Source organism: Schistocerca serialis, chromosome 1 (assembly GCF_023864345.2).
Source record: "Schistocerca serialis cubense isolate TAMUIC-IGC-003099 chromosome 1, iqSchSeri2.2, whole genome shotgun sequence".
NCBI lineage: Eukaryota > Metazoa > Arthropoda > Insecta > Orthoptera > Acrididae > Schistocerca > Schistocerca serialis.
This window is the reverse complement of record NC_064638.1, coordinates 1,043,354,394-1,043,368,363: the sequence shown is the minus strand read 5'-3', so window position 1 is coordinate 1,043,368,363 and position 13,970 is coordinate 1,043,354,394. Positions and strand designations below refer to the sequence as shown.

The 13,970-nt window shown below is 43.4% G+C and overlaps 1 protein-coding gene across 1 annotated transcript in view; it reads left to right on the top strand.

The window, feature by feature from the left end:
* Positions 1 to 13,970, top strand: part of LOC126458809 (parathyroid hormone/parathyroid hormone-related peptide receptor-like) — a gene marked incomplete at its 3' end in the record, with an annotated part of 611,649 nt that overhangs the window by 431,117 nt on the left and 166,562 nt on the right. Inside the window, exon 4 of the mRNA XM_050095819.1 lies at positions 2,275 to 2,359. Coding sequence (XP_049951776.1) covers positions 2,333 to 2,359 — 27 coding nt within the window. The remainder of the gene's footprint in view (positions 1 to 2,274; positions 2,360 to 13,970) is intronic.

The window sequence follows — 13,970 nt, the reverse complement described above, 5'->3', positions numbered from 1 at the left end:
ATAATTTCAGAAAAGTTGGATGATTATTCAAGAGAAGGAGTTTCGCAAACTGAGCTAGTCAATAACGCGTTGATTCAGCCCTGGTCCAAATGCAAGCAGTTATGAGGCTTGGCATTTATCGACAGAGTTGTTGGATGCCCTCCTGAGAGTAAACGTGCCAAATTCTGTCCAACTGGCGCGTAAGATCGTCAAAATCTCCAGCTGGTTGCTGGACCCTGCCCACAATGCTCCAAACATTCTCAACTGGGGAGAGATCCGGCGACCTTTCTGGCTAAGGTAGGGTTTGGCAAGCAGAAGACAAGCAGTAGAATCTCGCTCATGCGTAGAGTATCGTCACGTACCATTGTGCTGTAAGGGTGTCGCGTACGACAACGAAATATGTCCTGCTATGAAAAGAAATGGCAGCCGAGACCATTAGTCCTATCTTCGGGCCTTATGGTGGACGACAGTCAGGTTGGTATGTCACCGCTATCTGGAGCGTCTCTAGACGGTGTCAGTAATAAATGTTTCCATCACTGTTAATTTTCCTCGTCTAATGTGTGTAGCATATCTTGCAGACTTACATCCGTTTTACTCTGTTTTTCTGGCCTGGATGGTGTGCGTACTGCTCAACGTGCTTCCTGTTCTGCCCTCTGCGTTGACCGTGTTTGCTGCACCTCTGTCAACACACAGCAACAACACAGCCCCTACAGAAACCGACCTGTTTTCCAGACATTCCACGACACTGAGATAGTCACTAAGAATCCTACACTTTGTGAAATAATACCACTTAAAGGAAATCGATTCGCATGTTGGAATTACTCCCGCAACTATTTCTTACACCTAGTTTTTAATTTCATCTTATGTTTTACCAGACAGTGGTTGGAATAAATATCACTACAGATTCTTCACATGGTAAAAAACAGTCACATCACTTCCATTACTTTTCGAAAGAAAAACATCGGCAAACTTAGACATTGTATTGTATTGTATGTTAATCGGGGGCCTAGAAACGACGGAGAGGCTCCGTCCCCGCCGTAGCCGCAGTAATCCACAACCCCACGACGACTACCGCAGTCCACTTCACCCTCCGCCGCCACATACCGAACCACTCTTTCAGGGTTATTGTGCGGTTCGGTCCCCGGTGAACCGTTCAGGGACCGTCTCACACCAGACGAGTGTAACCACTATGTTTAAGTGATGGAGTAATGGTGGTGTACGCGTACGTGGAGAACTTGTTTGCGCAGCAATCGCCGACATAGTGTAGCTGAGTCGGAATAAGGGGAACCAGCCCGCATTCGCCGAGGCAGATGGAAAACCACCTAAAAACCACCCACAGACTGGCTGGCTCACCGGACCTCTACACAAGTCCGCCGGGCGGATTCGTACCGGGGACCAGGCGTTCCTTCCCAGTCCGGAAAGCGGTGCGTTAGACGGCACGGCTAACCGGGCGGGCAACTTAGACATTAGTAACGCATTTCTTTTTATTCATACTACTGTATATGAGTTTGCCTCGGTCCTTATCGTTGCAATTCAAGAAATACAGTTCGAGGTCTGATTTTTGACCTAGCTGCCTCTAGATATCAAAGTTACAGGTTTCATTTTCGGTCTTGTCTTCTTCGGTCGAGTACTGGATGTTTATGTTGTTCTAATCATTGGATCTGATACTAACGACAAAGACGTACGAGCCACCGAACTGATTTCGATAAGAAAGACTTGTACTAGGCGTCCAAACAAACCCAGACGGAAACTCCCAGCCAGTAATGCCATACGATCATTTCAGTTCAGTTTACAAGAAGCAGAGATAATTTCATGACTTTCATTATGTCGAAAGGGAAATTGTTAACGGCGTTCTTCAAATGTTTACAAAGTCTGTCACCAAATAAGTCCGAGATGTAAGTTACAATTCATTAGACTTTTTGTGTGATATTAAACGCCAAGAGGTGAATGACAATTTAATTCGACAAACCACTTGATTATTAGCCAAAAGAAAAGGAGTTAAGCAGTTATTAACTTAATGTAAGGCATAGAACTATGTTGTGTTAATTTCCACTTGATGACTGATGAATGTTACTTTACTGTAAGATACCCCACGTTAAGCCAAAAAGAGTAGTCTCCGCTTTTGCAAAGGTCAGTTTTTATTGAAACGATTATATAGTGCTGCAACTAAATGTTTAATATTAGAATACATTGTAGAATTCTGTTGGGTGAAGTTTACTGAAATATGTATCTGAGCATTATTGGTTGGAATGCTCGAAGAACACTTGTCAATTTATATTTTTAATTTGCTTGCAGATGCAGCAGCCAGATGGCATGAGTTTCGTGCGTCTTCGAACACTTAACGTCAAATCACATGGGCTCTGAATTAAGCCAAATTTCGGTAAGTAGCGCAATGACTGTAAGCCAGTAATTTGCGATACCATCTTACCACGACTACAGAGCATCTACATTCATCGCTAATGAGAATATTCATGAGTCGATAGAGATTGGTGGTGCTATGAAGACATATTAGGTACCGTGACATGAACTGCAACTCTTCCACAACCCAATGTCGTACAATCTTGACATATTAGTTTATTTTCGACAAATATATGTGGCGAGTACACACTGTTTAAAAGTACGAAAATGAAACTGTCCATACTAAGACGACAGCAACTTAAACTGTTTTATACAGCACTTGTCGATGAAAATAACTGGAATCGTAGCGTACTTCCGAACAAGTTTCTGGAGGGTGACAATGTGCCTTTAGATTTCCCTGTTGCACCTATGGCTGCGGAGCAAGCACAGGAAATTTTTCTAAATTAATAGATAGACCACAGTCCTGGTGCATTTCTGCAGTAGTTGATTTGTTGTGTTGCCCCAGCCGTTCCGACACGTCATTGCTAATCGGCTTCCTGGTTTCGCCATCACAGACTTCACCGCATTCTCATACTCCTGCAAAATGGAGAAGCTGGGCGGCCCCCTTGGTGCTCTTCTAGACGAGTAGGCTACGTTCCGACACCTTGTTTCATCCTCTCCCTTGTCTCATCATCACCAACACGAACATGACACTACACGACACGCACACCCGCCACAGTCATTTACACTTACGAGGTACATTTACGCACACAGTTCACGTATTTTTCAAAGGAAAGCTGCTTGGATAGGGATAAAATCTTTCCAATTTGGCGGCTGAACCTGCCATTCGTTGTCTCCCAGCCATTCATGCCATTCGACTTTGCTTTACGAGTACATGGTCAGTAACACGTCTCACAGAGGCGAGTGTGCCACAGGAAGAGGTTCTTCTGTTTGTATGTTTTATCTTCACATTCAAACGATATGTGGTGCTCGTCCAGCCCATGCTGAAGGCTGTGAGTTCGCTTGCGGCAGGTCGGGGTTTAATTTCTCGTCTCTTTACGTGTTGTCACTGTGCAGGCTGCAATTTAAAATTAACCTACCTTATAGCGGCGTCTGCTCAATGTCCCTTTACTTGGCAACGTAGATACCTACAATATGATGTAACAGCAGCGTTGATAAAAAAAACACTTGCAATCTACAATTACTGAGGACGCGCAACTCTAGTTATGAAAGAAAGTTCTGTAGAAATACTGTCATCCAATTTTATCGGGCAGTAAGAAAATGGACTGGCTCCTGGAAAATAATGTCCAAAGTTTCCACACAATAATGTTTATTTTGTCCTTTATAACCAAAGAAAAGATAATATTCAGACCACATTTAAAATATTGGCTATTTCCTTCCAGTTCACGATTCATACACACATTTCACACGCACAGCAGCCAGAAATCTGTCCAAGCCCGATCCGAATTAAACAACGTTTCCACAGTCATTAATTCCACCACTAATATGAGCTATTACATTCGGTCCTTCTTGTGGATTTCTAAAAAAGAGACTGCTCGCCAAATATGCTCAGTAGTTGAATACTGAAACATGCCACACGGATTCTATGAAGGCCAATATTTCACACGCGAATATCTGTCCAACAGATTTAGTCATAATCTCCGAAATTTCGCCAAGCAGTCCTCAACAACAACTGCTATCGACTTAGCTCACCAATAAATCAAACATTAAGTGATTATTCATCTTACACATTACTTTTATTGGCACTAGTAACATGACCATCCGCATTCAATGCTAGCGAGCCACTTCCTTCTTCCAGCCTCACTCCCAGCATAACTACCAGGTAACGAGCAGGAACCATCTCAATTCTGATTGGCGGACCATACTGACTGCCAATCAGAATACTCGCTCGTGATCATACTCGGCCGGCCGCGGTGGTCGTGCGGTTCTAGGCGCTCCAGTCCGGAGCCGCGCTGCTGCTACGGTCGCAGGTTCGAATCCTGCCTCGGGCATGGATGTGTGTGATGTCCTTAGGTTAGTTAGGTTTCATTAGTTCTAAGTTCTAGGGGACTGATGACCACAGCAGTTGAGTCCCATAGTGCTCAGAGCCATTTGAACCATTTTTGATCATACTCGCGCCAAAACTGGTCTGCACCAATGCTTGTACATAGACGCATTTGCGTCAATCTGACATGCATATATTAAAGTAATGTTTAATAAATTAAAATGAAAAGACAATAATTCTGGAAATATTCTTAGGTACAGATTTTACTCCAGCTGACTTTGTGGCTGATCTGTTACAATAGCAATCACACCTAGACATACGTCATCAGCAAAGTGGGTAAATCCCTTAGGATCATTTTCCCATGACAGGCTCATGTAACTCTTGCAGGTTACTTAAGACGGTATATAATACAATATTGAAATTTGATGAATGTCCCACATACACACTCTCATCTACTCACAGGCTCACATAACACATAATAAAATAAATACTGATTATATTAGTTCTTTCTGAAATTATTCTAGAATTCATATTACGAAATTTGTAAGGTATCTGAAATTTTTAAATTAAATTTCAATTAAATATTTCTGTACCCTGATACTTCAGGTGAATATAAATAACTGGCAACCAAAAACAAGTCATAAATGTTCCCAGGTGAATTTCCTTTCTTAAGTGTAGTTTTTCTAACTTTAAAGTAAATTTTTCTCTCTCGGAAAATATGCCTGCTAGAAAGCTCACATTTTCACACCACCTTTCTATTAATAACAAAGTGCAGTACACAAATTTTGAAAGCGATTAAACGAAACCTACTATCATTTGTTTAGATTCTTATAGGTGGTGAATGTACGCGTTCAGTAAGAGACATTGAATAACTTTCCCGCGGCAGGCAGTGACAGATGCACGTGTGTCTGCCGGGTAGGCCGCTAGATGTCACATACAGTAAGCTATCCTAAAACAAACGTTCGCTCGGAACAACTTGCGACGCTACACGCTAATCCTCAACGTCACGCCGTAAAATTTAATTTTGCAGCACGTTTGTCTTCCCTCCTGCTCAGCGAGCCACGACATAGCGTTGGGAAAAACCAACCGCTTAAAACCGATACCGGTATTTTAGTTCGGAATAACCGACAGCCGGCCGGGGTGGCCGAGCGGTTCTAGGCACTACAGTCTGGAGCCGCGCGACCGCTACGGTCGCAGGTTCGAATCCTACCTCGGGCATGGATGTGTGTGATGTCCTTAGGTTAGTTAGGTTTAAGTAGTTCTAAGTTCTAGGGGACTGATGACCTCAGAAGTTAAGTCCCATAGTGCTCAGAGCCAATAACCGATATTTTTCGGTATTTGTTTGGTCTTGCTTATAACAGGTGACATTTTTATTTTTTACTAATAACCGAGTAAAGAAACCGAAATATCAATTAGCCACAGCAGGAGCGATAGAATTTTTCGTTATTAAATAAGAGCTTGTTCCACAAAATTTGGGCGAACTGCTGGATGTTTGTAACTTCTGCCACAATATTTCGATGCAGAGTCTTCCGGCCATCTTCATGTGATAATGGCGAAAATGTAATGAGCTCTGGTATTTAGGGCCCCGCCGACACATGCGTGGTGGATTAACTTGGCGTTGCGCGTGTACTACTTGAGCGCGTTCGATTCTGCTGCGCCGCGCCCTCCGTGGTGAAAACTCGCAGCATCGATATCAATTCGATGGTCTTCCCGCGAATCCATCACAGAACTACGCCGGCTACGGAGGACACGAAGTTTTCCAAAGATTATATTCCATGTTGAATTCAACTGAAAAACGCCGTCTCGATTAATATGAGAGTCACTGTTAGACAGACATATTTCCACGGATTCATTACTGTTCAAAAGTGTGTGAAATCTTATGGGACGTAACTGCTAAGGTGATCAGTCCCTAAGCTTACACACTACTTAACCTAAATTATCGTAAGGACAAACACACACACCCATGCCCGAGGGAGGACTCGAACCTCCGCCGGGACCAGTCTCACAGTCCATGACTGCAGCGCCCCAAACCGCTCGGCTAATCACGCCCGGCAGGAGTCATTAATAACAGAACTCCAAAAGTTAGACGTATGGGCCACAATTTTTGTCTCACTGTAATTCATTACATGCGTATTCGAAATACAGTGTTCGGCGATGGCAGACTTACAAAGCTGAAGGAGACGAGTATGCCGCTGATGTTCTACAATGCGATGCTGCACGGTACGCGTCGTTTGCCCTTTATAAGATCTGTCGCATTCACATGGAAGCCTATTAACACCTGGCTTGCGCAACTCTAGATCGTCTTTGACAGATGACAACAGCTACGAAATTTTTGCAGGAGGCGTAAGATTGCTTTCACTTTATATTTTCTTAGTATTCTGCCTATTTGTGCTGAGATATTACCAATATATGGTAAATAGGCAGTCGTTTTAGAATCCTCCTCGTCTTCTTTGCTCTGTCGCTTTCATGTCTGCAGCGCTCTCTCCACTTGCTGTGACGAATACCCATTCTTCAGAAACACAGTCTGCAGGTGCTCCAGGTCCGTTTGCAAACTATCGGTATCAGAGAGGACGTGTGCTCTGTGAATCAAGGTCTTCAAAACGCCCATCGTTTTTGCCGGATAGTGGTAACTAGCGGCTTGCAAGTAAAGGTCTGTGTGAGTGGGCTTTCTATATACTGAATGACCAAATGTGCCATCGCTCTTTCGTGGCACCAAGGCGCCTATAAACGGCAGGCTGCCCTCGTTCTGCAACTCCATAGAAAATTTTATGTTTTCGTGTATGGAGTTCAATGTTGTAAGAACTCTCACAGACGATCCAAACCATGAAGCCAAACTATAAAAGTGTCGTCAACATATCGCCAAAATATAGTGGGTTAAAAGTGGCCGAGGCGAGTGCTCACTCCTCAAAATCTTCCATAAAAAGATTTGCTACCAGCGGTATAAGGGACTCCCAATGGCGACACTGTCTGATTTCTCATAAAAGTCGTTGTCAAATAAATCTAGAAGTGAGTGTGTGCTCAAACAGCGCTGTAATGTCAGCTCCAAACCTATTGTCAATGAAATGTAGTGAGTCCACAAGAGGTACATTTGTAACAAGTGAAACCAGATCAAAACTGATCAACAAGTCACAACTTTGCAGCTGTAATAACTTAAGTCTGCTGATGAAATCACTAGAATTCCTTATGTTATGTGGACACTTTCCTACCATTGGTTTGAGCGAAGACGCCAAGTACTTTGCTAAGTCGTAGATTGGTGCTACAATATTACTCACAACTACACGTAACTGAACGTTATCCGTGTGGATCTTCGGCGATCCATGAAGCCTAGGTGGAGCAGGACTATTTCGTTTCAGTTTCTTAATTACCTCCTTTGATGAGGAACTCTTAGTCAGAAGTTCTGCTGTTTTCCGCATCACTTGAATAGTAGGAGCCTTATCGATTTTGCGTACATTGAGTCGCTTGATAAAACATTGATCTTATTAATATAGTCCGCCAGTAGCATTAAAACAGTAGCATTACCTTTGTCCGATTTAAGCACCACTGTATCCGGGTCTGCTCGCAAGTTCCGGAGGGCTGCCCTCTCTGAGCCGCGGCGGGATCGGCGCCAGTAGTACCTCTGACATAAGTACGATCGATTTCCTTGTGCAGAAGTTCGTCTTTGGGCTTGCGCCGGCTCGAGATATAAGGGAATGCCGACCGCGATTAGAGAGAGAGGACAACGCTTTGAGAACGGAACGCAGCGGTGCGCGAGTCAGCGATTGGCTGGCGGACAGAAACGAAGACGGCGTGCCTGAGGCCGGGCGGCGGTTGTCACGTGGTTGCGCTGGCGTCGGCGGCAGTTGGCCGGCGCTGTGCATTCTCCGGCAACCTCGTGAGCTGTCGATGTGCCTGCTTCCTTGGAGGGACCCGCTATTATGGTCTTGCGAAGTGATGGTCTGACATCTTCGCAAAATCGCGCCAGCATCAAAACACTCAGTTAAGTACGCTAACTACTAAGAGCGCTTAGTTAACTGTGATTGTGGTCGCTCTTAGTACAGTAAGACGTTGCAAGACGTGTGATGTTATGTTTTTTCGATTTCATTTGGGGCCTCTTACTAAGCGTGTGCTTTGCTTCCGTATAATATTGATGTATTTGCAAATGTGTGTCATCAAGTTCTAGTTAGTGTCGGTTCTCGTGAGCCACTTCAATTCTCACTATTAGTGTTTGTTTATCAAGTACTGCTTCACTTAAAGGAAGCACTTCCGAGTGAAATTAGTTGTTGTTTAGCCTTGATTTTATATAGTTATTTTACTGTTAAATCTTAAATATTAACAAAAGTTTTTCTGCCTCCTGTTGTCGGGTGTAGGTTGTGTTTCAGTGAGCTGAGGCAGTGGGCAACCAAAGCACACGGCTTCCCTTTGGATTACAAGCTTGCTTCACGAGCGGTGACTTCGCCTGAGCTCGTGAGTTCCTCTTCGTTAGCGTTTGATTAGTTCACATTTCGGTGGTTTACTCGACGAGGGGTTGCAAACGGAGCCACGCCTTGGTTCAAATGCCTCTGCGCACTATGGGACTCAACATCTGAGGTCATCAGTCCCCTAGAACTTAGAACTACTTAAACCTAAATGACCTAAGGACGTCACACACATCCATGCCCGAGGCAGGAATCGAACCTGCAACCGTAGCGCCTAGGACCGCTCGGCCACACCGTCCGGCCGTCTTGGTTCGAAGTTAAATATTACTTCCCTCAGTCGGTTCCACCGTTCGTGATTAAGCTTCGGCCTTACAACCGTGGGCCTTGCTTCTGTTGTTACACATTTACGATTATACGAAGTTATAACTTTCTATGCCCCAAAGGTCCATCTTACAAGTCAATGGACATTTGAATAATTTCGTGGTTCGCTCTGCAACATTGCCCAAGTTATCAGTAATTAAAACTTCCGGGCTTAGAGGCCGTGGTCCAATAATAGAAATACTTCTCCCTGACGTTTCGTTGCCAGCTGCGGGCAACATCATCTGAGGTGAGACCTCAGATGATGTTGCCCGCAGCTGGCAACGAAACGTCAGGGAGAAGTATTTCTATTATTGGACCACGGCCTCTTAGCCCGGAAGTCTTAATTACTGAAGACGCCGGCCGTGAAAGCCTACACGCTATGATTTGCCCAAGTTATGTTTAATAAATATGTTTTAAGTATTCGTGTTTAAGTTGAGGCAGTGTTTCAACTGTTATTTTACATGTAATGTTAAATTTTGGGATTGAAAGGGTCTTAAATAATGCGTCTTAACTTGAGGTTTTTTTTGTTAAAGTTATGGTTAAATTCAGTCTTAGCGGCTTTAGTCAGTTTTGGTGGGAGATTGTGGGCCAATGATTTATTAACTTGCTTATGATTTTAGGTAATGAGAGTTTCTTAAATATTTTGCGTGAGTGGTGGTTCTCAATGTTTATGGGATATGTTTTATTAACCTGCTTACGATTTTACGTAATGAGAGTTTCTTAAATATTTTACCTGAGTGGCGGTTCTCGATGTTGGCTTATGATTTATTAACTTGCTTATGATTTCATGTAATGAATGTCTCTTAAATAATCTTGCCCGAGTGGCGCCTGTCAAATTTTATGTGCGATTGTTTTGGGCAGTTAATAAACCCATTGGAATTGAAATGTTCACTTTATTGGGTCAGCCCTTCCCCCCCCCCCCCTTTAAAGGTTAAACAAAACAAGTGTTAAGTAAAATTGTTCCACTCTCCATGGGCGAGATGTTGCTCTTCGGCAGTGTAACTCTTGTCAACACACGACAAGACTCATGGCGCACTTCCTCAGCTTCATCTGTAGAAAGACGGCGCACAGCTTCTTCAGTGGAACTGAAGAAGTCAAGCAGTGGCGGTGGAACAGGTGCATGAGCAAAATTGAGACCTCTTGCTAACACAGACGTAGGCACGTCATCTGTAGGTTACCCCGTCAAGTTAATAACGGATCGTCGAGTAGGAACTTCCACCAGCATCTGTGTCGAAAGTCGGTCGAACTTGGCCATTTGCCTCGTCGTAGCCTTGTCATTGCTCCAGTTTGCTCTGGCCCAAGTCACACCATCCACTCAGTCCCTAGACAACATAGACAGCTTCCTGCCAATTCTAAATGAAGATATTGGTAATACATGTCCTTCGATATGGAATCCAGTTCACGCCTACTGAAACGAATCCTTTCTCTCACTAATGCCATACTTGCTTTATGTTTGATGTTATTTGCAGCGGCGCTATCAATCAAATGCACTACTTTTGCAATCTTTGGTATAATACCCTTGTCTCTGCAACTTAATAAAAATATCAGAGCTCAGTAGCCTCGCTCTTTTTTCACGTAACTTCTCGAATCTTCGAATACACTGCATCAGTTCCGCCCCGTAGAGATCCTTGATGTGAGATTTTAAACTTTCCCGTCGTACATATTGTTCCACGAAATTTCGGGTGAACTGCCGAATGTTTGTAACTTCCTGCAACAATATTTCGGCGCAGAGTCTTCTGGCCATCTTCAGGCGATACCCGAAGATGGTCAGAAGACTCTGCGTCGAAATATTGTGGCAGGAAGTTACAAACATTCGGCAGTTCGCCCGAAATTTTGTGGGACAATATGTACGCCGGGTAAGTTTTAAATTTCACAAATAAGAGCTTTTTTAGGAATTGAATAATTTTCATTCGTAGAATGTGCATTGGTTTGAAATATTGGGTTATTAAAAAGACTTGAAAAACCAATCAGTGAGGTATTAATAACCATCTCGACGGAAACGAGCAACAGGCGCATGCGATAAGAACTGGTACGGCATTGCTGAGACAACAGTGTCCTTCTCGGCGAGTGTGTCTGTTGCCGAGTGTCATGCCGTAATTTACGCGCCTATGTACTGTGTCAAGACTTGCCCCCTCCTGGTCTATACAGTAGTTTCTCGCTGTAGTCGGCGGACATCCGTTGTATTGCAGAAGAGCGCCAAGCGTAGTCTGCAACTATTTTTATGAAGTGACGTAGCAGTGAAGCGCAGTGTTTCATTTGCTTTAAAAGATTAGTGATTTGTCTACCACTTCCGTGAAATAATAAAAGAGGAAGGATATTATGGTAAAAGTCATTGATAATTAACAATAAAAATAAAAACTAGTTTATCTACTGACTGCGTCTACATAATATGCCTTTATCTGGAGCCGTTGCAGACGGACAAATTAACACGAAAAACATTCTTCAGCCTCAGCTTTCACTCTTTAGCGCTGACTATTTGTAATGCCAAAATAGTGGTGTGATACCCGACTAAAATACAATTTCTGAGCAGAGTTTCAAAAAATTAGAATCAATAGGAGAATATTGGAGATTCTTTTAACTATTCAAACACTTAGCACTTTTAGAGAAAAGAGCGAAATGTGGGTGGAGTGCGTTTCGATTTATTTGCCTGTTAAATTTTATATGTTTGAATCTATGTATCTTGAATGAGAGTGAGTCAAATTGTTCGATTTTTATTTTATTACAGGGAGTAATAGTAATGAAAAACAGAAAATTCGTCACTTAAGAAACCGGTTATTTCGAGCAGTTTTAACAAGCAGTTTAACATCGACGTGGAAAAAAAAGGGATGTAACTGAAAACCGGTTGTTTCAGCGATAGCCGTCATCCCCATGCAGTGCAGCGCAGTCTGGCGCTCGGTCTCCAGTAAGTGTGTTCGTCGGACGGTGTACAAGCAGCAAAAGCAGCAGCGCTGCTGTGAGCTTTCCCTGGGCAGCTCGACACCAGACAAAAGTCAAAATTGGAACAACCAAGTGACATCGACATAAGCCAGCACCACTGGCCGTTGGGGCAGTGGCTGACAAGTCGTGCACAGCTCCGACGATTTGATGGTGCTAACGGGATGTCGAAAAATTTATTTGAAGTGATTCAGGACACAGGCCTTCAAGTGGTGCCATGATCTACTACTAAGTGTAGATGTACGCATTTTGAAACATCGATAATCACCACAATTTTCAATATCGTATATTTTCCGATGAATTATTTTCATGTGGTTTGTTCTTTGCGTGGTAAATACCTTTCATTCTCATAAAAGAGAAGTCGATCAATAGATCTGTTTCGGCATGGACAGCTATGCAGTGGGAGCTGCACAAGCGCCTCCACGGGAGAACTAGGTCAGAGCAGCATCAATAAAGCACACACACACACACACACACACACACACACACACACACACACAGCGAGTCGCATCTAATGGGTATCTTGCAGCTGTTAATGGCCGTATTGGACGGATTGGATTTCACCGACGCTGAAATAACAAAAGCAAACAGCGAACGCTGATGCATTCACGAAACATATTTTGCGGGTGGTTAGCATTCCTTACGAATGGCATCATATAGCAAAAGGGGCGTAGGAAAGATGAGAAGATTTTGGTTTAGCGTCCTGTTGACGTCTATGTCATTAGAGACGGGCAGTGAGGAACAGTGGGGACACAAATTGGCTCTGTCTGTTGTTTGTTTTCAGCGATTTAATGAAACAACGGAACATGTTAATTTTGATGACAGGAGGAGGCTTTGATTCCCCTCCTTAAGCATGTGAGTAGTGTCTTAACGTAAACAGGAAATGTCATGCTGTAGGCTGGAGTTCTGCGTTTAACAAGAGACCTCCGTTAAAATAGATGAGTTTATCTCTGTTTCAACTGCTCCAATGAAATATATACGCTACAGAAATTAACCACAAATAATCAATCAAAATTAGTATCGAGTAGTAAAGTCCACAATTACACCACTACTAAGAGAAACTGCCTACACTGACTGTCACTAAAGCAGCCACTGGCTGAGAAAAGTAGCTCCAACAATCTTTAGTCGATTTACCAATAAGCCTAAATTCAAAGGAACTTTTAAACGAGAAGCTATAACTTTAAGAAGAACTACATTTTTACTTACTTAAGAAGAGCGTTATTACTATGGCTGCTGTAATGATTTATTCCCAACACAATCACGATTAAGTCTTCAGATAACCTTCTGAGCTACCATCCGCAGAGACGAGAGCTGCACGAAGCATAGTGAGTGCGTGACGAAGCCGTGGTTCTTCTGCAAATAACGTGAGTGTAAGGGTGGGAGTCTGATGCTGCCGAAAATATATCACTGACTGCACCAGGAAGGTTTTCCTTTTTTGTTTCGTTTTAGGGCGCAAAAACAACTGAAGTTACAAGCGCCCATGTCTTAACCTTAGATTATCGAGAAATAAAAGAACTTGAAAGTGACTGTAGGTTAAGCCCAATCGACGGAAGGAAACAGAGCTAAGAACAAGGAGCTCCTCTTGGAGAAACGCCCACAAACTACGTTGTCAAGACAGCGGAGATCCCGATCCAAAGATTAACTGTCCTTTGCCACATTAGCACGACGGATAAGAAGTAAAACCCGGTCGACAGCCCGCGCGTCGTTCACTAAAATGTCTGGTACTTCAGATGGCAAACATGCATTACAACGTAAGTGGTTAAAGAGAAGGGCGATCGGTAAGGTAATGGAGAACCGTCAGAAGTTGACGACAATGAGTACAAAGTGGTAGGGATCACAACTTAACGAATGGCAATGACGAAAACGACATTGCCCATTACGTGGCTTAGCTAAAATGATCTCGCGGCGAGAGGGCCGAAAGCAGGTCGGCCAAGCCGCTGGGAGAAGTTTAATTCCCCGGA